This window comes from Gasterosteus aculeatus, chromosome 16 (assembly GCF_964276395.1).
Source record: "Gasterosteus aculeatus chromosome 16, fGasAcu3.hap1.1, whole genome shotgun sequence".
NCBI classification, from domain to species: Eukaryota; Metazoa; Chordata; class Actinopteri; order Perciformes; family Gasterosteidae; genus Gasterosteus; species Gasterosteus aculeatus.
Genome location: NC_135704.1, coordinates 7,153,968 through 7,176,859, shown reverse-complemented (window position 1 = coordinate 7,176,859; position 22,892 = coordinate 7,153,968). Strand labels below are relative to the sequence as shown.

Sequence of the window (22,892 nt, the reverse complement as noted above, 5' to 3'; positions counted from 1 at the left end):
TCCTGAGAGTGTGAGGTCATCAGTTGACGTGCCCACGAGGGAGTCCCATTCATCATAACAGCCTTTTGAGCGTTTGAATGTAGTTCGAGGGGGGGGGGGCTCGGACCAGAACAAAGATTGACCTCTGACCTCATATTCAAATAAAGATATATTACTCAATAAATACACGTCTGTGACATTGAGATGTGAACAAACACGGACCTGTGTTCACAAAGACAAAGACAAATGAAAGTAAGAGAAAACCGAAAGAGGTAGTGAGGGATTGTGGTTAATGAGTAACAGCCCACAACAGTCACCCCCCGGCCCCGCAAAGCCTGCTGGGAAAAAAACATTTTTGAACAGGAAGAGAAGATCGAGCGGCGCCATCTCTCCCTCACTCCTTGGGTCTCCGGCTGTCGCTGAGGTTCGTCTCTCTGGCCGTGACCGCCGGTCGCTCTGATGGGCAAAGTGAAGGGCAGGTCTGGGCCTTTGGCTCAGAGACCAGACAACTCTGCTTTCAAACAGCAGAGGCTTCCTGCCTGGTCCCCCATGCTAACGGCTAACACCGTGCTGCCCTTCTTCTACTTGGTGGCTCTGCTGTGCATGTTCCTGGGAGTGTGGCTGCTGCTCACCGTGCAGGGCACGCAGGAACTAAAGGTGAGTGAGGAGGCCTTTCTTGAACTGTGCACTCTTTTTATTTAGTAGCTCTTTTAATGTGTGGAAATATTTGATTTAAAAATGCGCATGAGAGACGCAGAAACAAAATGCCTCTCGTGGGCAATAAAAAGAGGGAGTGACAAAGGTCCAAGGTTCTGTTTCTAGTTTTGTTGACAGGAACAGTTTATTCGCCATTGACTCTTGCTTGTCTTTTCAGCTGGACTACACAGAGGCTGGGACGTGTAAGGGCTGTTTTGACATGCGGAAAAATGCGAGCAAAGCAGCAGAACCCTGTGAATGCAGGCTGGATTTTGAAATAAAGAAAGCATTCAAGGTAATATTTCTTAACGAACAGCAAATCTTAACGTTCGGTTCTACTCAAGTGGCGTCAAGCACCCAAAAAAAGCGCGCAAGAACAGTTGTTAAAATGATTCTTTCAAACGTGTCCCACGACATTTTTATGCCTCCTGCGGGCCGTCAGGCTGAAAGTCAACAAGCGCACGTCTCCTGCCATTTCAGGGAGACGTCTTCTTCTACTACGGCCTCCAGAATTTCCATCAGAACCTCCGCAGATACATGGACTCCAGAGATGATGGGCAGATGGTTGGAAGGAAGAATAAATTGATGGTACTGCCCCAATAATCTGTGCTGATTTATCACAATAACATTGTGTTGACATAAGTAAAACACATAAATGAATGTCCCTCAGATAGCTTGAAGCATCAGGTGTTTTACTCCAGTTAATAAATCTTTAAAAGGGACGTCCTGCATTTAAAAGTGTTTTATAAAAGGTACATGAAGTTATTCCTTCATGTACCAAAGGATGTTGTAAAATGTAAAAAGATTATGTAAAACCTGTGTGAAGTAATGCTTAGAAAGAAATAAACATTTGTATAGAAGTGCAGTACCTGATTAACAGCACATAGTACATCAGTGCTTAGATACTTATTCTCACCATGCACGTTGTTCCCTGACCAGAACCCGAGCACATACTGCATACCGTTCAATACGGACCAAGCGGGCCGCCCCATCGCCCCCTGTGGTGCCGTGGCCAACAGCATCTTCAACGGTAAGCTCCATCACGACGGCGCACGTGCATCCTCCGCTTCCCCTCACCGCCCCCCCTCTCCTCCTCCCAGACTCCTTCACTTTGCACTATCGGGGCCAAGTGGTCCCTCTGTTACGGACGGGCATCGCCTGGTACACGGACAAAAACATCAAGTACCGTAACCCGTCGAACAGCAACATGACGCTAGCTCAAGTGTTTAATGGTAAGTGGGGTGAGGGGGGGGGGGGGTTGGGTGACACGCCATTTGTCGCGTCTGATGCAACGACCCCCACAGGTACGGCGCCGCCTCCGTACTGGCACAAACCCGTGTACCAGCTCGACCCCCTCAGCCCAAACAACAACGGCTTCATCAACGACGACCTGATAGTGTGGATGAGAGAGGCGGCCTTCCCCAACTTCAAGAAGCTCTACGGGGTCCTGCGCCGAGCCGCCACGCCCTTCACCAAGGGTCTGCCTGCAGGGAACTACAGCCTCAACGTGTCCTACAGTATCCTTCAGCGCCACGTCTTTTGATGGGACAAGTGTTCCCTTTCCTCCGGTTCTCGTCTTGTTTTCCGCCCAGCTTCTTTCTCTCTGCGATGCCGCCGTTTTTCGGCCTTGACCTCGTGCTTTCCAGACTTCCCCGTGCAGTACTTCCGTGGCAGAAAGGAAGTGGTGCTGACCACGCTGACCTGGTTCGGGGGTCAGAACCACTTCCTGCCGGTGGCTTACCTCGTGACCAGCTGCCTGATCCTGCTGGCGGCCGTCGTCCTCACGGTGGTGTGGTTCAAGTTTGGGAAGACCGGGAGGAAGATGCAGGATTGAAGGCGGAGACGCTCACGAGTGGCCGACAGACAATTCTTTTAGGGACGTGGACTTTGATGCCAGCAAGTGATGGTTTGGGAGAAAAGCATGAAAATCCAATTTGGAATTGTGTTGTATATCTGGAACTTTATCAGGGCTTTTTGTCTGGTTTTACTTGAACTTTTGCAATGTTTTTAATACCTTCCGTTTTGGTGATGCACTGTCAATGTCTAACGTGCAACATAGAAATGCGTAAAATGAGCCTTGGTATGAAGTATGCGTGTCCGCTGGCAACAGTCTCATATGGCGTATTGTACTTAAATGCTATGACAACGTTCCTTTTAAAACTCTTTATTTCTCTGTACAATCAGTGAGAGCCACATAAAACTCCAGGGAGCACCGCAACTCTGTATGTAAATGAGCTCGGTTATTGATCACAATCAAAGCGTGATTGGTGGCACAGCGGTGAACAGCACCCCCCCCCCACCAGGAGAGGTGGATATTCTGTAGTTCTGAAGCAGCTGCTCCTTCACTGCCACAGTGCGTTTGGTCAGATCGGTACCACAGGTGCAGAGGAATGCAGTCTAGCTGGTGCTACAGACAACGACTGCACTGATATTTACCACGCACATAGATACAAGGAAAGATCACTCAGAAAACACCACGTCGACACAAGACGATCACACACACACAAAGTGGAAACGTTCCACACGGAGAACTAGGAAACGATCAGCTGTAAAAGACTTAACATCTCACTCTTTTCTGTGCGTCAACTAACTAGGCCTTTAAAAACATTCTTCCCACATTAAGACTGCTTTATGGTTCATTTGGCTAAACTTGCGCTGTTGGCACAACGGTGAAAGGTGGTCCTGCCGAGAACAAACATTGCATAGACACTGGAAAGGGCAACATTTGGTCTTTCGTGTGACAGTATCTTCACTTTGAGAATCCCATTTGAATGAATCTTCCTAATTAGCCTCTTCAAGTTAGAATACTCTGACAAGGAATCACATCAATTGTTTTTTTAATCTAACTCGGTGTAGTCAGTGACGGTAGTGGTGGGCTATTTCTCTTTTTAACAAGAGCTTCGCATCAGCAGGTTGTGAAATAAAAAATAAATATCAGTGAATCATCTGAGAGTTTGCAGTAATGGGATCACTCGAACAATACACAATTTCAAGTCATGCTTTTTAAAACAAAGTAAGACAAAGACGTACCATGGAAAATAAAAAATAAAAAAACGACTCGAGGAGGAATCCTTTCCTGTGGATCGAGGGGCCCTGAATGCAAAATGCCGTTGGTTCACTAAGAACCCTTTGGAGTTGGTGGCCGTCACCCACCGGGAACATTTCGGTTGGTTCCGCGTGTAACAGAAGAACAACAATGGAAGTCACAGTTTCACACAATGCAACAACTACTTAGGATCACAGAACAGGGACAAAGTCTTTATCAAACAGTAGTCGGCGTTCCCTCTCGCGCCGGCATGAACACATTCATCTGTGTGGTTTCAGTGATAGGACTGTTGTGGCGAGCAGGTTGTGGCCATGCAGGGAGAGAAAAAAACATTTAGGCGATACAGACATCTCCAGATGAATCTAAGGCGAAGGTAGTGTTCATTCAAGACTCCAGCTCACAGGTTCACTCCTCCGCCGCCGCCGCCAACAACCCTCTTCTTCCGTCTGTTGGGTTGGAAGTGAGAGGAGGGGGGTCGGGGGGCTCTGGGGCAGATTAAAGCCACGTGCATCCAGACTCTTCAGCTCTTGCCCGTTGGCTTCTGAATGCTACTCTGAGGGACCTGATAGGTCAGATCCTCGGTGGGCGTGACCTGTCCGGTGGATGTTTTGGGCGTGTCGTAGGTCGACGGCCCCGACTGGCCGCCGTCTGTGCGCGGGAGCAGGGACGCCGGCCCCGCCCCCATGAAACCGCACGCCGACGCGGGCTGGTTCAGCGAGGACTGGTGGCAACCCATGTCGACCACGATGGGCGTGGCGTACTCGGACCCCGAGGCGGGCAGGGGCTCGGCGTAGGCGTGGTACACGTCCGGTGAGATGGGGGCGTCGTACAGGTCGGGGTCGAAGTACCCCGGGTCGGGCCCCTCGTCCGGCTTAAAGGTGGACCGGGCCCCCAGCGTCGTAACGCCGCTCACCAGGGGCTGAGCGTATTCTGAAAGCACAGCATCCCGGGATGGTTAGGCCATTGTGTGAGGCGCCTGTGGCTCTGACATTCTATTCAAAAGGAGGAATTGACACAATAGAGGAGGGAAAGAACAAAAGCTTGTACCATAAAATTGAAAATTTGAAGTGGGGGAGAACTCACCAAACTCTTAAGGAAACTTGCATTTCTGTGATTTAAAACAAAGCGGCTTTTTGACAATAAAAATCCCACCGGGTTCCCGGAACCGGCTTTTACCTGCAGGTTCAGCGTGCAGTCGGGGTCCAGCGCCTCCCCGCGTGAGCCGGCCCGCCTCACTGCTGCTGTACCGAACCGCGTCCTCCGTCTCCACCATCCTAGAGGGCAGCAGCTGCTTCATGCTTTTCCACCAGTCTGCAGCGGGAGCACAGTGAGACGCGCAGAGAGACGGGCAGTGAGACGGGCAGTGAGACGCGCAGAGAGACGCGCAGAGAGACGCGCAGAGAGACGCGCAGAGAGACGCGCAGAGAGACGGAGACGTGTCCGCTTGTGCCGGGGACAGATTACATACCTGTGCTGTCCCAGTGAGGGAGATCGTACGTTCCTTCAGAGCTCTTTTTCCTGACGGGACAGAGAAAAAATAAAGTGAGGCTAAATCTATCGGATGGATTTTTTTCTCTTATTTGCGTGATTGTTGAGAACACACACCTGTTCCTCCAGTGCCAAGCACACACCACTATCAGGATGAGGGCAGTCAGAACCATGACCAACACGGGCACCAGAACTGCTGCCAGAGCCACATCTGAGAGACAAGAACAGCAGCAAACCTCAGAACATCCACATGGGACCAAAGCAGCTTCTTGATAACTTTTTTTTTATTTTTTATTAATCAAAACCGGGACACACCTTTGCCAGTGTGAGGCGGCATAGTGGTATTTCTAATGTCCGGGGTGTGTGTGGTTCCGTTAAGGTGGGGCGGTCGTTTTGTACCGGCAGGAGGTGGTGCGTGGCGGGAGGGGGGAGGCCCCCTCGACCTCGGCTCTGCTTTGCCCCGTCCTGTCCGCAACAGAGAGTTTAGGATCGAGCAGGAGAGCGTGCGCGCCTTTTTGGCGTCGGTGCGAATCGACGACCTCCCACCGACCTGCGTTTGGGTTTTGGCAGCCGAGCAGCTCCAACTTGAGGGCGATTCGTTGGTGCCACAGCGTTGGATTGATCCTCACAAACCGGGCCTCGATCGGGGGGATGAAGTTATTTCTCACCTCGTGCAGGTAATTCATGTTGCCCTGAAAAATCTTCCAATAAACGGGAACAAACTCTTATTAATGCCACAGATTTAAACCAAACTACATTGGAAGAAAGAATTTAACAACAGCCGTTTCCTGTGGCTAATACTCCCGTGTACATGCAGCAATGCACTGAATAATTTAAAATGCCCAGTGATGTGCGTCCTAAAGCTGCACACCCAAAAACCTGTTATCTGTGACGTGGCAGCAGCCGGTCCAAGTCATTCACTTCATCTTTTAAAGTACGCACGTTTCCCCTACAGCTCAGAGCAGCAGGGAGGGGGGGGGGGGCTTCTTTGGGGCGTGCATCTCCGGGACCATAAATCACACACGTCATCAGAAAATGCACCGCTATTTGGGAATAGCCAAGCAGAATGTGCCGTTCATACGAACCATATCTATTTCACAGTATCGCCGTACCCTGGACTATCGTGGCACATTAGTCTGCACACACACACACGCACGCACGCACGCACGCACAAAGAGCCTGTGAGAATCCCAGCAGCCCGGCCACTAAATCCATATCCATTCATTATTAATGCCCGAGTGTCCCGGCTTGTCTATCACAGCACTTAACTCAAACCACGGAGGCTCTCACTTCCTGCCACAAACATCTCTTCGTCAATACCAGTTGCTATGGAAACCAGTCCAAGTCCGTAGCCCCCGCGGTCTTCTAAGGTGACACGTTTGTCCATTTGCACTCATTTGGAGGAGAAGGAAAACTAAAAGCCCATGACGTTACAGATAGCAAGCAGGGTTCATTGATCTGGTGATTGGATTACCTTGTCTTGTGAAGAATTCCCTTCCCTGTAGGTGGACCACTGCTGGCCATCGTTACTGTACAGGACCCGGTATGCTGAAACATAGTACTGGTATTCTCTCAGGGTGGAGCCGGTGGTGGCGATACCTTAACAAGGCAGATGGGAAGAACGAGAAATATCACTATTAACGAGATCCTGGTGATGAAGCGAGGGATCATTGCTCGTCCTGTGTCCATAGTTAACCACAAATAACCAGCTGGTGGCGGTAGAGAAGAAGTCAGGTGATCATAAGGATTTTTTATGAATGTACATGAGTAAAATTTCCCGCAGGGGGGAGGTTGGAAAGGGATTCTCATCAAAGGCACACGGTCAAATAAAAAATGTTTTTAGTGTCGGGTCATTACAGCGAGGGTTTGTTTTTACATGATGGCGTGTAGTTGCGTGTGTACCTGTGATCCTCTTCTCCCTCTTGAGATCGACCTGCAGCCACTGCTGCGAGTCCATCCGAGAAGACGCCCACGGCAGCCCCGCCTTGTTGAGCCGGGCCCCTGACGGCGCCCACACACTGTCCTCACCAAGGATGTTGTTCCACTCCCACACTGAGGAAGCCGACAGCTGGGTGTCCGCAACACCACTGGACTCTAAACCGAGCCTTCCATAGCAGCCTGCAAGCACAGAGACAGACACACACCATCAGGCGTTTCCCTCCCGACACAAACGACATTACCGCTCCATTCAAAAACAACAGATGCGGACTTAGAAGGTCAAACACGAGGCACAAATAGAAAGAAAGTAAGAAAACTCACCGTGTGTCTTAAAGGTGAAGAGGGTGTTGGACAAAGTTCCTCTGAGGAGAAAAGTGCAGGATAAGAGACATGGGTCCATCTCAGACTTCACCGGCTGATCAAATAGGAGCAGTTAACGCTCAAGTTGTTTTCTAACAATCCAAATTTTCCACCATGTCTTGCTTGGTTTTATTTTTCTTCCGTCTTACCCGGTGGAAGTGACATTGTTGGCCAGCGTGGCCTCATAGTGCGGGATGCCTTTGCTGCTGACCACGTCGATCCTCCCTCCCTCGGCGTTGGACACCACGCCCGCGTGGACGGCGGCAACGCACACAGGCGAGGACTGCGTGGGGCAGAGGGGAGAGAAGAGGCGGGATGAGGGCAAGCTGGTTACGCGCCATTCCGTTTCCGGGACGACGGCCTAAGGGCCGGAGACTAAAGCAAGCGCGTCCGATGAACTGAGACGATCTGGAAAAAGATACGATTCGCAGATGTTTTTGTTTTTATTATATTTTGGGGTCATTAATGATGACAACCCGGACTCATCATCAGCGTGCGTTGCAGTAGCATTTTTCATCCAACTCAAGCGTTCCTGGAGGCTTCATGGCCTCATGATCAACAAACTCAATTAGATTCACCTCTCTTTAGAACAGATGTTAGCCCAGATGTTATAGAGGAAACCCACCGACGCACATGCAGCTGACTGGGACAGAAATATTGAAATATAAAAAGCATGTATTGCCAAATGGCGCGGCCTGTAAGTTGTAACAAATCAGTATCGGACTAAAACTAAAGGTTTACTGAGCAGCACCATATATTACACAATATTGCTCAAATGATGACAGACATCGCGCTCTACCGGTACTGAGCGCTTTACACAACTACTTCTGGGCCTTTGGGAGTTAAAAGATCTGGAACAAAGCTTTTTTTTTGTGTCTTTGGTGCAGATGCAGTTCCTAGAAGGCGGGCAGCGCTTCCTGCCGTAGAGTGTGAGCACGAAGAACGAGCCCTCAACCAGCAGACCGCTGCAGATAAAAGGCTGATGAGTCAGCGTTATGTCACCGCTCCGTGTGGAGGATACGGAGGGTCGCTGGCTGCAATGATTCACTGCTGGCTGCATTCCGCCAGCTCCTTCTCCACCAACAACAACAACTGGTCGAGTGAGGTGGAATTTTATTACTGGAAAAGACCCGCGGTGGAATTCACAGCTGACACGATTGTGGGAAAACATTGGCGACCGACTAAGCAGCGAAGTAATCACACACACACACACACACACACACACACCGTAAAATGCTGCCTCGGGCAATCAACACTTGTCCCGTGACTCTCCAACTTCCCCAAAAAGCAAACGGCACATCCTAAAAGAGCGCCATACCAGGCCGCTAACACAAACACAGCGCTGGGCTCTGAACCGCCGCGCCCTGCCTCCGACAGAGGAAACCGCGCTAACACACACAGTATGTGGAATTAGAGAAAGCAGCACGCTGATCACAGTAAGAAACTCCAGATTTAGGTTTTTTTGTTTTTTTAAAGAATAGAGAAAGTAAGCTGCAGGCGCTGGACAGGGTGGAACAGGCCTCCACAGTCACTATCATATGACACCTGAAACACAGGCAATCACCCGTGCACATGGAAGACGTGTGCACGTGAACACGGAGGGTCTCTCTCGCTCTCACTGACCCTCTCCGGCTTTTTGTCTCACACACACTCAGCCGAGCTCAGCGCCCTCTTGCAGCTGGACTGGATTAGAGGCTTATTATTTTCAGCCAAACTATTATCTCACCTCCCTTTCACCCGCTGACCTCGGCCCCTCCTCTGTTCCTGTGGGGCACCTCACTCCCCAAAGCACCCCCCACCCCCCCCCCCAGCCAATGCTCCTCCCTGTCCTCCCATCAGCCAGCAACACCCCTCCCGAGCTACGAGCATGAAGTCATCAACCGGAGACTCGGCGCCCATGACCTCACGTGCCGTGTGGAGTGTGTGTGTGTGTGTGTCTGGGGAGGTGGGGGGGCGGGCTGTGAGGTCATCGGTGCAGAACTCACTTTCTGGAGCAGAGGCCCAAAGGACAAGACAAGAAAGATGTGCAGACCAGCAGCGGTGGGCAACAAAAACAAACAATTGGGAAGCGCCACGAAAGCATGAGTAAGCTGATGGCGGCAGTCTGGACTCTGTGAGGTAACAGCGACCCAACAGCACCGGACCACAGGGCACCGTGACTCACCTGGGCCCACGACGCCAGCGGGACCACGAGGGGATTAACAAAAGAAACGCGTGCAAGTCCTCACCTCTCTGTATCCGTTAGGCATAGTTCCAGAAATCTCCTCTGTGGAAGTCAAGCAGCCAGCCGGACAGTATTTACTAAGAGGGAAAAAAAGACACGCACGTGAATATTGAACAGCACGACCAGCGCACAAATATCCACACAGAAACGTCCTTTCTTTACCTGAACTCTGCCTCGGGGAAATCCGTCCCTTTGTCCACGCAGGTGATTAGATCTGCAACGAGGAACCAACAGTGTCATAACTGGTTTCTCTGCATGTCGCCCCCCCCCCCCCCCCCCCTCACCTCCCACACAGCCCCATTTTCTCTTCCTGTTTCTCTCCCAAAGAAGCCTTTCCAAGAACCGACATGACACATTCACACTGCACAGGGGAGAGAAGCTCGCCGATACCCGTTTCATAGCGGAAACGGGCCATTTTTATCCTGAGGATTCTTTCAAAACTTATGGTTAATGCATCCAACATGAATGAGAAAAACATCAAATATTCCCAATCGTCCAGTAGGTTTCAGCTCAACAAACATGTCAAATTGTGTTTGACGAGTATTTTAGCAGCGAGGCCGCCCACCACACCGGCTCAACGGGCTGCTGAGGGCTTCTGGGAACGCAACCCCCCTCGGTGGTGGTCAGTCTCCAGCCAACAGATAAAAGAAAAACATCATTTATCCGGGAAAACCAACCAGTGACTCAGACTGACAAAATACACCCACAAGTCGCCACGGCGACTGATTGGCTCAGCTGTGCAAACTGTCCACAGGACACGAAAGACACGCATCGGTTCTTTGAAGGGGCGGTGTAGTCGGGGTCCATGTGATGGACTTGTTTTGCCTTTCTGTGTGACTCTGTAGTAGCGGGGCGACCAGACACAACCATCTCTCTCTCACTCACTCACACACGCGCACACACGCGCACACACACGCACACACACACGCACACCTTCTTGTGGCTTCAATTATCCGTTTATCTAAAGATTTTCCACAAAGCGCGGCCGGCTAAAGTCACAATTACAGCCTTAATGAGCAGAAAATGCATTTCGGACTTGGTCTCCGTGTCCCGTGGAACAGAAGCACTGAGTGGCCACGGTATTTGTTCATCAGATGGATTACATCTGTACCATCGATTATCATCAACTATATTGGTTTTTAGCTCCAAATGGCACAGACAGCAAAACGTGCCTCCTCGCTCAGAGAAGGGATCGTCCATTGTTCAACCGTACAAGAAAAGAGCCTTTTACAAATAATGAGTGGCAGACCTCGATAATCGGAAGCGCGTTCACCACTGTTAAACAACAACGAATAACATATTGCGTTATGTTATTTGTGCACTAATCAAGGGTGAACATATCACTCGATACTTAATGCTAATACCACTTAATGCTGCTTCTGAGGGACGGGACAGCCATGAGGCCCGCGTGTTAAAGAGACACTTCTGCAATGGCATCACGTTAGAGAAAGAATAAACAGCTTCTAACAGGCAGGTGGTCTTTAAATGACTAAATATCATTTCCATTTCTCTCAATAACCCGGTTTTCTTAAATGTCCCCGTGTCCACAGGCCTGTCTCCTCCTCATAGCCATCTTTCAGCGGCCGAGTGTGAGAAAGTCACAACCGCAAACCACCAATGCAATAACAATAAAGCAGTTCATCATCTTTTTGCGCTTAGACACGGAGGGCTGTAAACCTCCAATATGGCCAAACGCAGGCGGCACAGTGGAGGCAATATAAACACATCTGCTCGTGCCGCTCTTCTGTATTCAACACGGCCCTGTGCTCACACTAGAAGGGGTTTTGCCTACACGATCAAAGGAAAAGGTCGTCGTCTGCGCCCCGGTAAAACAGGTCGGCCCCATCCGACACAACACAGACACTAAAATAAGAGCCGCATTTTACAAAATGCATAGTGTTGCGTTTACTGAAATATTGTGTAGAGATCCTCAGGGGGCCCGATGCACGACAAGCCAGGGGACCCAGTTTAAAACGCGACGCATGATGGGATCTCGGAGTGAATGGAACCAGTCAAACACAAGTTACCCTGAAATAATAACATGTATTTAAAGTCTGCACAGATGGTGATGGTCCCCAGGGGTCCGTTTCACGTAGGAGGTTTAACAAAGTCAAACCCTAAACTCAGAGTTGGTTCACCCTGAGATGGGAAGCTCGGCGTTTGGGGTTTCAGAACAGCTGTTTAGAGTTGGTTCAATCAACTCGGAGTAGGTTTACTCAGCGCGTGCACCACCACGGTATGAAGGCAGCATGAATGGAGCCACGATACTACGAGTTACTATGGCAACAACTACAAAAACAAAAAGATTGGTCGGCGTACTTCACCCTTATTGAGTTGGAGTCGTTAATGCAGGCGTGCGGCGAGTGTGAACGCTCGGGTCAACACTAATCATGATCCATACGTTTTACTAATTCCCAGTGGGAAAATGACATGTTTTACATTGTTTGAATTCACCACACACAGGCTTGAAATACACACCCGTGCTCATATTTAATCACAAGAACAATATCGCAGGTAAAAACAGGTACAACAGTATTGAACCTGTAATGCGTTTGATGCAGGTGCTCGTATGTGAGAGCACGTCCACGATGAGTGACGTTAGTTATATGAGGACGGGTGAGGTCATGTACATATTTCATGGACTGGAGAAAAACGTTACCGTTCAAACAAGTAGTCATCTGGAAATGACAATATATCTAATCGGGGCCTGATTCTCTACCGACGTGTTTAACACCCTGCGAAGTAAAACTGCTTCTTCATCAACAGGATCGTCCAGAAAAAGACGCGCCATGTTTGAGAAAACACTTTAGTGATTGGCTGGGCTGCTGTCAGAGGGAGGAGACGGTGAAAGAAACTCAAGGTTTGTTGAAGAAAACCTGCTATGGACCAAGTTATGTTCACAGGCTCAGTTACCATGGCGACTGACCCTGAGCTTTAGTCACCTCCCTTTGTGAAACAAACAAGCCAGATTTTCCGTTCATTGAGTTTTCCTGAAACGGACCCCAGGTCACTGTATTTGAACAAAACAAAAGAGATGACACACTTGTCTACCTCAGCTATACTCGGTGCTAAGTGGAACAAGTTCACCCACTAATTAAGTGAAATAAATCATAAGCATGTTCCCGTTAGCGTGGTCATCGCTGGAATGTTAGCCTAAGACTTTACTTCCTTCTCCGGGACTCATACAAGGCAAACAAGTACTCTGTGAATATGAGATACGACTTAAGATAATAAGATAATCAGCATCCCTCATCTGCACAGCGGAGGTCAGTTTAGGGATTTGGGCCGGTTACACTTTTTTGATTCTCCAGTCATCTTCAGTCCGTGCAGCCCCTGGCGATCCGGAGAATAATGCACCCAAACACTGTGTTGGTACATGCGCACTACAAAAGCCTTACCCGAGTGTTTGGTGGTGGAGTAGGACAGGTAGAAGCCACGTCCGCCTTGATGGTTCCCACTCATGAACTGGACAGTGACCTGGTTTCCAGTGGACTCGATCAGCTCTTTGACCTTCACACTTCGCCCGCAGTATTTCACTGTGAGATGCGGAGGGAACGAGAGCGAGAGCGAGAGACAGAGAGAGAGAGACATTTGGGTCGGTCAAACAAGCTTGTCTCAGTTTTAACAAAACAAAACACATAATAATATATTCGATGAACGGTATTGGCGCTGGAAGAACCCTTGTCTAGCGGTGGGTGGAAGTAGCGTGGCTAAAGGCACGAAGGGGAAAACTTACTAAATCTATTGGTCCCATTAAGCTTAATGTTCATCGGCAGTCATTGTGTCACAAGCGACTCGATCACGTCTAAGACTACACGCACTCCAGTAACCCGGCTTTCTGCAGCAGCTTGACTTCTTGACAATTGTGCAAACAAATACTTGATGTTTGCAGGATCACAGTGAGAAAAGTGCAAAGGGTTCGTTTTGGCCCCGTATCCAATATCTTCACAGCTAAAAGGAAAGAAAAACAACCTGCTGTGAAGCGTTAAGTAACGGGCTTCATACCCTAAAAACCCTGAGAGTCAACTCGGTAAACTCACTAATGTCAAAATGATTTAAGCATCACTGCAGGCAGCACAAACATACATCGTTTTTTCTTTTTTTATTGTAGCCAGGATCCAGCCTGGCTTCCTCTTTCTATTTAACCATACCAAAAGCCCTTCTTCACTGCATTGAGTGTCCGTTTGTCTCTCACCAATCTCCCTCCTCTCGGGCCCGACGCCGTTGTAGAGGCGGAGGTAGCTGACCTGGCAGTTGCCGTCTCCGACGTCCAGCTCCGCGAAGCGAAAGTGGACCCGGTCGCCGCGGGGAACGCTGATCTCCCACTCGCACACCGTGTTGTTGGGGTATGTCCCCGGGTAACCCAGGGAGGACAGAGTCCCACTGCTGGGGCCAAGCACACTGGGGCCACAGCCATCACCTGCAGGACAACACAAAACACAGTTAAGAGAGGGAGAGAAAAAATGGACACGACTGAGAAAGCACACAAGCGGAGTAAAAGTCCAATCTGATCCGTACGGTTGTCTGTTCACGAGGTATTTGTAGGTCTGTGTACTTTACGTGTGACCGTGTATGTATTTCTTTATTTTTACTTACTGTTTTTTACTATCTGTCCCTTGAGTCTGAAATAAGTTTGATTGATTCTGTTTCACTCATAGACTTTCCCTGTTTGGAATTTAGCTACAGAAAAAACAACATCATCATCGTTGGCTGGAAGCCATGTGACTCTCACGTACGGGTCACTTCAGGACAGCGGCGTCTGACGTGCGTTGTCCGTAGTACTTGGAGAGAGAGACAGAACGCGGGTGTTCTGCTTGCTTTTCGTAGCTGTAAATGCAACGTTCAGCCCTCATTCAGTCAGCGTGATAGAAAGCAGATGCTGTTCAAATTTTTTGTGCATGGCATTTTAATTTGAATAATAATAATATTATAAATGCAACTACATGAAGTGTGCTGGAATCCACAAGCAAAACTAGTCACCAACCAAACGCTTTTCTGCTTTTGCCATAAACTGACTTGATTTTATTGATTGCATTTTTTTTATACACTTCAAACATTTTGAAATATTATTCTAATATACTGAATATTTCAAACAGTATTTATTTTTTTCTACACTGGATTTGCTGATAAGAGAAACATCCCACCTAGATCTCAAATATCTCTCCCCCCCCCCAGTTCCTTGTGTTTTCCTGCTGACCATCTCTGGCTGATAAGGATCTACCTCACAGCGCATACGTTTGTTCTTGTACATCAATAAATCAGCAGCGCCGCTCTCCTTTGGCACACAAAGGGATCAGGCCGTGTAATAAAGACAAAGATGCACCGCTTTGTGCGTTTGGGGATTTGTTTGTGTCTCTTTACACTGGATACAGTATAATTAGAGACGGCCCTCACTAAAAAGGGCCTTTCCATCTGTTAAGTGTAGAACGTAATTGATGTCTGAGGCGCCTGTAGACGAGGCGATAAGAGCGACGCAGCCATAAATGGTTGGTGGATGAACTTCTGTCATCAATTTGCGGAGTCATTAAACAAGATATAAAAACCTCAAATTGATTGCGAGTACGACATTTAACAACTGTAAATTGCTTTGAATTGGAGCTGAAAATATTAGAGGGTTTGTCAAGTAGTAGACTTCAAGTATTTGTACAATCGATCAATTCGGAATCATCAAAAGAAAAAAAGAACAGCCAAAATATTCTGTTTCCAGCTCCTTGAATGTGAGTAGCTGCAGTATTACTTTGCCTTGTGAGCAAACTCAATATTTTGGGGTAAAAAAGGACGAAAACCGGGACAGTCGGAGACATCTGGATTTTAAATGAACTTAATCCACTGGAGAAAATCCCTGCAGCCCGCCGTGGAACGAAAGCAGCATCACGGCAACATATCAAAAACATCTGGCCATGTTGCAGGAACCTCAAACTGATGGAATCACACAATCCAAGATAAGAGCAAGAATGGAAGACGCCCCGGCGGGTCATTGATCCCATTAGACAAACAACCGGGCCGCGGACTAGTTGAGGACGAGGTCTGTTAGAGTGTCCCCTCTGCAGTGGACTGAGATAACACACGGTCACGCCTCAGGGTGCCGAGTGCAGGTTCTGGGAGCCTAAAGTTACGCAAGAGCCCCTCGGTGGACACTGTCCAGATGAACAGGACAAAAACAAAAGCTGCTTCCCTCGCAACCCTTGACTCGCAAATACTGAACAGGTCCAACAGTTCGGATTACCTTCGTCAAATTAAAAATACATAAATAAAATGCAAAATCACAACAATCCCAATCCATCGCGCTGTTCTGGTCATCAGAGGTCGGAGGAGGATTCACACGATGACACAAAACACCAGGAGACTCTTTCACTCGCTTCTGTCCGTGCGAATCTTAGTTATGACAAAATGTGTCCACGTGTTGACAGAGATTCACATCCACTGCCAACCAGCTCTCAAGGGCGACTAAACAACAGTAAACCCACGTACATTCACGTTAAGTTATTAACTACCTGGCGCGAGCAACGAGGCCCCAAGCCGCACAGCCGGACTCCATTAAAAAGACAAACTATTGACAGAAAGAGAAGGAGGCCAACGAGTGATAGACTGTGTCTTTAACGTTTAACGAATCCCGAAACGCCACAACGTTCATTCAGCGAGCTCCTACCAGGACGAGCGGTCGTTACTTTACGTTTCTTTTTCCTCCCATAACCGGTTCGCCTGGTTCCTCTCCACCGGTCCCCCCGCCCTCCCCCGAGCGGGGCCTCGTAAGGTCGGGAAGACAGTACCGATGTAAACACAATCCCTTAACCCCCCCGCCGCCTCTCTCCGCGTCCACGCCGTTTAAAAACCCGACCGTGGCCGCGTGTCGCCGCTCCAGTTGTCACCGACCTTTCTGGGCTCGACCGCCCCGCGCGGCGAGCAGGACGAGGATCGCCCGGAGGAGAACCCCGGCCGCCGCCGGGTCCGCGCCCCCCATTACCGCTCTGCCCGTAGCAGCCTGCAGTCCGAATGCATCGTAGCGCCGCGCCGCTTCAACCTGTGGACGAGGCGAGACGGGAACAGACCACGGAGAGCGAGCTCGCGCGTCGGGTTGTTTGCTCTTTTTTTCTTCTTCGTGTTTCGCTCGTCGTGTTTTTTGTGGTGGTGGTGGTGGGGGTGGGGTGGGGGTGGGGGGATTGTGGGAGGAGGCGCTCCAGTGGTTGGCGACGCTCTCCCCGGTGGAGGTGACTGCTCCACGCGCTCACACACGTCCTGCAGATACACACGTCCGAGCCGCGAGGAGCCACTTCCTCCAGCGAGGCCCCGCCCCCCGATCCGGCCCCGGCACACCCGAGTCCCCCCAGCGGCGTGAATGATCCTTTATCGCGGTGTTGAAATACTCTTGAGCTCAGTGAACAACAGCGGTGAGTAAATATAGTCTTTTCAAATTTTACACCTTAATTTAATTGTTGATTGTATTTTTAGTTATTAATCGGACATTTCAGAGTAAGGAAGGTGTAAGGAAGGAATAAATGTAGTGGTCTTAAAAGTACAATATTTCTCTTGTTTTATAAAGGTCTGCATGCATTTTAAAAGGCGACCAAATGCACTGTGAGACCGTAGGAATAAGTCAACTTTGTTTAATTAGTGACTGGATGGCAAACTTGCGGGTACCTTCATGTTCGTGTTATTATTATTCTACAGTTCAGCCTTGATTGGAGCTTCAACGGGAAGCAAATGCCAGAAGTAACCAATAGCAACACGGGGCAACAAACACACGTTTAGCCTGCAGCCTGTGAGTAATGTGTCACATCATCCAGAGGTTTTTATTTTTTGTTATGGATGTGTGCATCTGTGTATGTGTGTGTGAGAGTGATCTTTGTGTTACTTCAGGCAGATGTCCACGAGGGTGTTAGAAAGTGTTCTGAGATGCAGCCAAATAGTAACTCATGCTGAATTTGTCCACTTCTACGTTCTCTCACACGCCCTCGGCCTGTTTTTGAATTGTCTGTATTGCTATGACACATTCGCACGAGGGCTCAAGGGGAACTCCGATATAATCACCGCGACGGGCTTCTCAGGACACCTCCCTGAAGAGCCTTCTTACAAATGATCATACACGTTCAATATGGATAACATACGGTAAGGTAGGTGACCGTTATTACACCTAATATAGAATACAGTGAAATATCCCTGCAGCAAATTGGAGATTTTCCACCTTTCATTTTCCTCTTCAAATTAGTTTTTGTTTGTTTCTTGGTTGTTACTTTATTAGAACCCGGGTTAAAGGTGTTGACACACCTGCCGGTACATTTAATAACCGCAAAGCTTTTTTTTAACGAGAATAGAGAGAAATATTTGATATTAAATTATGCATTAATCGATGAACTCAATGCAGAAGATCCACCATTAACTAAGTTACAACGGGTCTAATTGTTGGCTTTTTGTTGACTTTGTCAGGACTGGGTAAAAATACTTATATCAGATCATAGGTCATTTTAGAAACTTCTCTCCGCCACTTATATGAGCTCAATGTTAAAATATATAATTGAGTTAACATCTTTATGATAATGTAAAAACATTTAGGACGTTGAAAGAAAGGGGCTGGCTGACAGAACAGTTTTATTTAGTTGGGCTTCACAAGTAAAAATCTCTTATATTGAACCATGTTCTGGAGCTGAATCGTTTTCCTCGGGTCCATCAGCAGTTCACTGTGACTTCAGGAGGATACATGACAGTTAATTGTGTTTTTCTTGAGCTGCTTCTGGGAGCATAATAAGGTTCTTGTTGTGGAAAGGTGCTGGTCCAGCTGTAGATATGTGGTCTCAGTTATGGTGGTGTTGTGTTGGAGTCAAAACAAATATCACACATTATAAGCGTAAATGTTTAAAAACAGTTTTGCATGGTCACTATCATGCATTGCATTATGTATGGATAAACCAATGGTTATATCAGATAAGTCCAAATTCATCCATTATTTCAGTTCTGCTACGTCTTCTTCACTTTTAACACAATCATTTCCGGTAAAAAGACATTTCTGTGTTTTTGGGCTACACTGAGGGTCTCTAAAGTGGTTCATTTGATGATAATGTCTACAGAATAATAACCAGTTGTCGTTACCAGGACCGTGATCAACTGTTCCAGTGGGGACCTCTGCTGGAGCGCTTTGTGCGCTGAGGAAGGAGTGCTGAAAGTAGATCGTGCCCCTCGGTGGTCACACGCTGTTATAACTGGTTTTATTCACCCTCTGGCCGAATGCAGCAGTATCCGTTCCCTATTGTATTAATATAAGCCTCGGATTTTTACTCACATGATAAACAAACTGAGTGTGGATTAGATAGTGACAGTTTTAATTAAACTAATGTCTTCTTTCTTTTCCCACGTCAGACCATTGGAGACTTGGCGCGGCCTTTTGGGAGGAAAGAAGTCAGTTAGTGGGAGCTTAGTTATCACATGCCATGGTCAGGTCTGTACCTGCTGATCCAGAAACAGGAATCAATGGGCACAACCAAACTCCCCTGCACTGCAAAGGCAGGGCGTCACAAAGCCACGAGTACTTCATGACTTGCAGTGTTGCATCAGCTACTTATATAAATACACAAATACATAATTAATCACAAAAAAAGAAATGAGAAAAGCCACAGATAAAAGCACATTAAGAGGCCAAAACAGTTAATGAAATATACAAATAATAAAACAAACAGCAACTGAGAGGTACTGAAAATATTCTGTGCAATAACTGATGTTTAACGTAGTATATAGTACATTAGTGCAGAATATGATCGATCGATCTCCATTCTTGGATTCATCACGTTTACACGCGTGTTGCTACTCAAAACGGGTCTTAGTTTTATTGTCACCATATGATTGTTGATCAGCCCACTTCTACTACAATGCCAATACTGCTTATAAAGATTACTCAAACTTTCATTCATTTCCTTCTCTAGTGTTGAACGTTTTGTCACCTTGTTGAGGACCTCTCTATCTCTCTATCGTTGCAAATGCGTTTATCTTTATGACCATGTCATTGAACCCCAACACCATTGCTCACTGACGTGATTAGAAAGAAAGTTCCCTCTTTCATACACAGATGGACACCTCTGCAGAACACTTACCAGAGACCGTATGTCACCAGGTTATTAACGGCATTTCCAGCAAATGTTCTGAGTCTCACCACGTAGCTGTTCTTGACCAGTCAGCTTGGGGAGGTCAACAGATGCAGGAGGGAGCTGATTGCTATTCCAACACACTCGGTTGTAAAGACAGGATCGGACTTTAAAGAATTCAGCCACGGTTGTGACAGTGACCAAAGGGTCGAGCGTTTCCATGGTGACAGCGACCGCGGGGCGCTCTGAAAAGCAGCACTCTGGCTGGTTCAATAGCCAACAAGTGACTCGAGGATCTTCACATTCAGTATTGACAAAATTAGTGACTAGGAAAACGTTTGATTTAATTTGTCATTTTTTGCAGTTTTATTTATATGGTAAGTTAAAAAAAATAATGAATTCTGCTCCTGCCTGTGAAATGTGTGCAGCAACTACCACCTCCACTGGGAGCCAGTATAGGGCACCAGTAAGTGCAAATCACTCATGTAAATCATTGTTTGTCTAATTCCTGTGTTTTGGGATTGTGGTTTGGGTTTAACGTTTAGGATATAATCATTCTTCAAGGAAGATAAATTTGACGTGATGCATTTGTGGTTGTGAATGCGTTTTACCTGTGGTGAAATAAATTCGATTACACTTTGTGGTGTCACACCTTCTTTTCAGGGACACACATCCCCATTACGTCAACTATTTCACTTCAGGGTGAAGACTTTGTTTGGTAATAGAGCAACGTTAGAGTGAGTTGACGGTTAGGGCAAGGGTTGGGACTATGCTGGCAATGCTTATGTTCGGGTCAGAATCTAAGTCAATGTAATGTCTCTAATAATCATAAAAACATGACTGTGTGTGTGTTTCCATTTTATGGTTGCTTGTCATTATATACTATATTTGTTTCTATTTCAGATACATATCTTACTGTATTACATTTATCCAAGGCCTCTGTGCCTGACTGAAGCTAAGAATGTTACACATAAAACGTATGGTGCTGCACATAAAAGTTTAGACACGTTTCACAGATTTTACAAAATAGTAGTGAAAATAAGTCCCAACATTCCATTTAACACAATGTGTGTGAAGCACGCCATTATTTTTACCCATCAATGTAGGTTTGGTTATTTAGGGAGCAGAAGCTGTGTGTGTGTGTGTGTGTGTGTGTGTCTCGGTGACTGGATCAGCAAGTGTTTTCCATGCGTGTAACTTTGTTTGTGTTTGTGTGTCTGGGCATCTACACAAGAGCACGTGAGGATGGACGTCATCCTCCATCCATCGTCACAGACGGAGGGACGGCACAGCTTAAGCGTCTCGGTTTGAGCCGTGAGGAAGGAAACGTGGTTTTTCCGAGCTGCCGGTTTCAGTCTGTATGTTTCGTTTCGTTAAACAAACACCTCTGCCTCAATATCCTTCTGATGGCCTGAGGGGAGATCGTGGCTGGTGGTCCGCAGCTTTGGAACCATTAAGCACAGTGTCTGTCCACAGCACAGCACCCTCCAGTGGGACGGTTGACGCACACATCAAACACTCAGCTTCCTACGTACCTCCTAACACAAATAGACAGACTTTACTGGGAACCCGTACCAATGAACCCCTCGACAAGGAGCTCATTCTTCACTCTGTGCCCCCACAGACGCATGCAACAACACAAAGACTACGACACACAGTGACGCAAGCTGAAATTGATTTACGCTGAAATACAACAGAATTTGTGGCGTCTTCTTCTCATTCTCCAAATGTTTGTCTGAGCTATGGTATCTATTGTGAGCTTAGAGGAGTTGTCTTTGTTCATCAGGGTTATCCACACTTGTGCCTTTTCAGAAAAGAAATACTAAAGAACGTACATCCGCCACTCAAAGCACAAACACACAGATCCACTGCTCCATCCACAGGGTAAAAACGTCACCGCGGAGAGCCTCCAGAAAGCATTGTAGACTTAAACGTCTTAAAACACCTCAGTTTTAGGAAGTGACAAACAGACCTACACCAGGGCCTCTGCAGATCATGATAGCGACGCGTCGGTCCATCGTGATTTGACCTTTTGTCTCACCCTGTTTACTGTGATCGAAGAGGATCGTTGGCAGTGCCGCTCACATACACACACGCGCCTTCACACGCACACACACACACGCACACACACACACACACACACACACACACACACACACACACACACACACACACACACACACACACACACACAGCTTCATTTAGTTAATCATTTTTAGTTAAGTTAGTTTAGTTCAAGTTAACAGCTCTAACAACTAATTTATCTAAATTCAATTCAATTTCAATTAATTTTATTTTGTATAGCCCAAAATCGCAAATTACAAATTTGCCTCAGAGGGCTTTACAGTCTGTACACATACAACATCCTCTGTCCCGAAACCCACCATCGGCACAGGAAAAACTCCCCCAAAAAAGTCGCTGCTTTTCTGTATTTATTTCTTTGTTAGTAAATACCGTTGAACTTGAGGAGATTACAACTTGCAGCTCTTACATTTGGAACTGGGACAGACATTTCTTAATGTTTTCTGGCATTTTATACAGCAACCATGTTGTAAATCAATCAAACTAACAATTGATTTTAAATAATTGATTAATATTAAATAAGATCAATCAATAATGAAAGATACTTGTTAATTTACTGTTCATATGCCCCCCAGCCACCCACTATTAATTGGTGTATCTGTGGTGTAGTCTGTATACACACACACTGTTTTTAACTCTAAAAAGAAATTTTATCTTCAAATCAGTTATAGAGCTTGATTTGTGGTGAATTGACAATGATGATGTTAAAAAATTGAAACACTTAATTAAACATAGAAACAAAACAATACATGCTTTGTGAATTATGTATATTTTGTTAACTGATGTTAGTGCAGTGAGGTGCAGTTTGCGCTGCTTTAATGGATAACATTACATTGCAGATGACGGTGACTTGAGTTTAAAGCTGGGACAAAGTATTTTAACTGCTTTTTGTTTCACTTTTTTAAATGCCTTGCAATGTCTCGTCTTGGTTCAAGGCCCAGAGCTTGAACCTGAGCGGACGGACTCCTTGGCTTTCAGTACACATTCCTTTTCCAGGTGCTGTGTATTT

The 22,892-nt window shown here is 47.2% G+C and overlaps 2 protein-coding genes and 1 long non-coding RNA gene across 6 annotated transcripts; 2 read left to right on the top strand and 1 right to left on the bottom strand.

Annotated features, from left to right (window-relative positions):
• Positions 1–99: 99 nt before the first annotated feature.
• Positions 100–3,622, top strand: tmem30c (transmembrane protein 30C). Its single transcript, XM_040201070.2, has 7 exons — positions 100–636; positions 854–970; positions 1,156–1,263; positions 1,615–1,705; positions 1,776–1,907; positions 1,980–2,192; positions 2,322–3,622. The coding sequence occupies exons 1-7, from the start codon at positions 439–441 to the stop codon at positions 2,507–2,509; spliced, it is 1,047 nt and encodes a 348-aa protein (XP_040057004.2). The 5' UTR covers positions 100–438; the 3' UTR covers positions 2,510–3,622.
• On the bottom strand, positions 2,824–17,046 carry dcbld2 (discoidin, CUB and LCCL domain containing 2). Of its 4 annotated transcripts, none has more exons than XM_078090176.1 (15): positions 16,605–17,046; positions 13,979–14,151; positions 13,130–13,267; positions 9,894–9,945; positions 9,736–9,808; positions 7,657–7,790; positions 7,469–7,509; positions 7,112–7,327; positions 6,684–6,808; positions 5,760–5,910; positions 5,525–5,674; positions 5,327–5,420; positions 5,190–5,239; positions 4,898–5,032; positions 2,824–4,651 (listed from the first exon to the last, which is right to left on the bottom strand). In XM_078090176.1, the coding sequence occupies exons 3-15, from the start codon at positions 13,191–13,193 to the stop codon at positions 4,242–4,244; spliced, it is 1,695 nt and encodes a 564-aa protein (XP_077946302.1). In that variant the 5' UTR covers positions 13,194–13,267; positions 13,979–14,151; positions 16,605–17,046; the 3' UTR covers positions 2,824–4,241. The 4 variants fall into 4 exon arrangements, with proteins under 4 accessions (XP_077946302.1, XP_040057003.2, XP_077946301.1 ...); XM_040201069.2 differs by having other exon boundaries at positions 13,927–14,151; positions 16,605–17,027; XM_078090175.1 differs by having other exon boundaries at positions 13,927–14,151; positions 16,381–16,610.
• Positions 16,727–20,440, top strand: LOC144388734 (uncharacterized). The gene is made up of 2 exons (XR_013452955.1): positions 16,727–17,119; positions 17,400–20,440. It is a non-coding gene; the product is annotated as an uncharacterized LOC144388734 (long non-coding RNA).
• Positions 20,441–22,892: the final 2,452 nt, after the last annotated feature.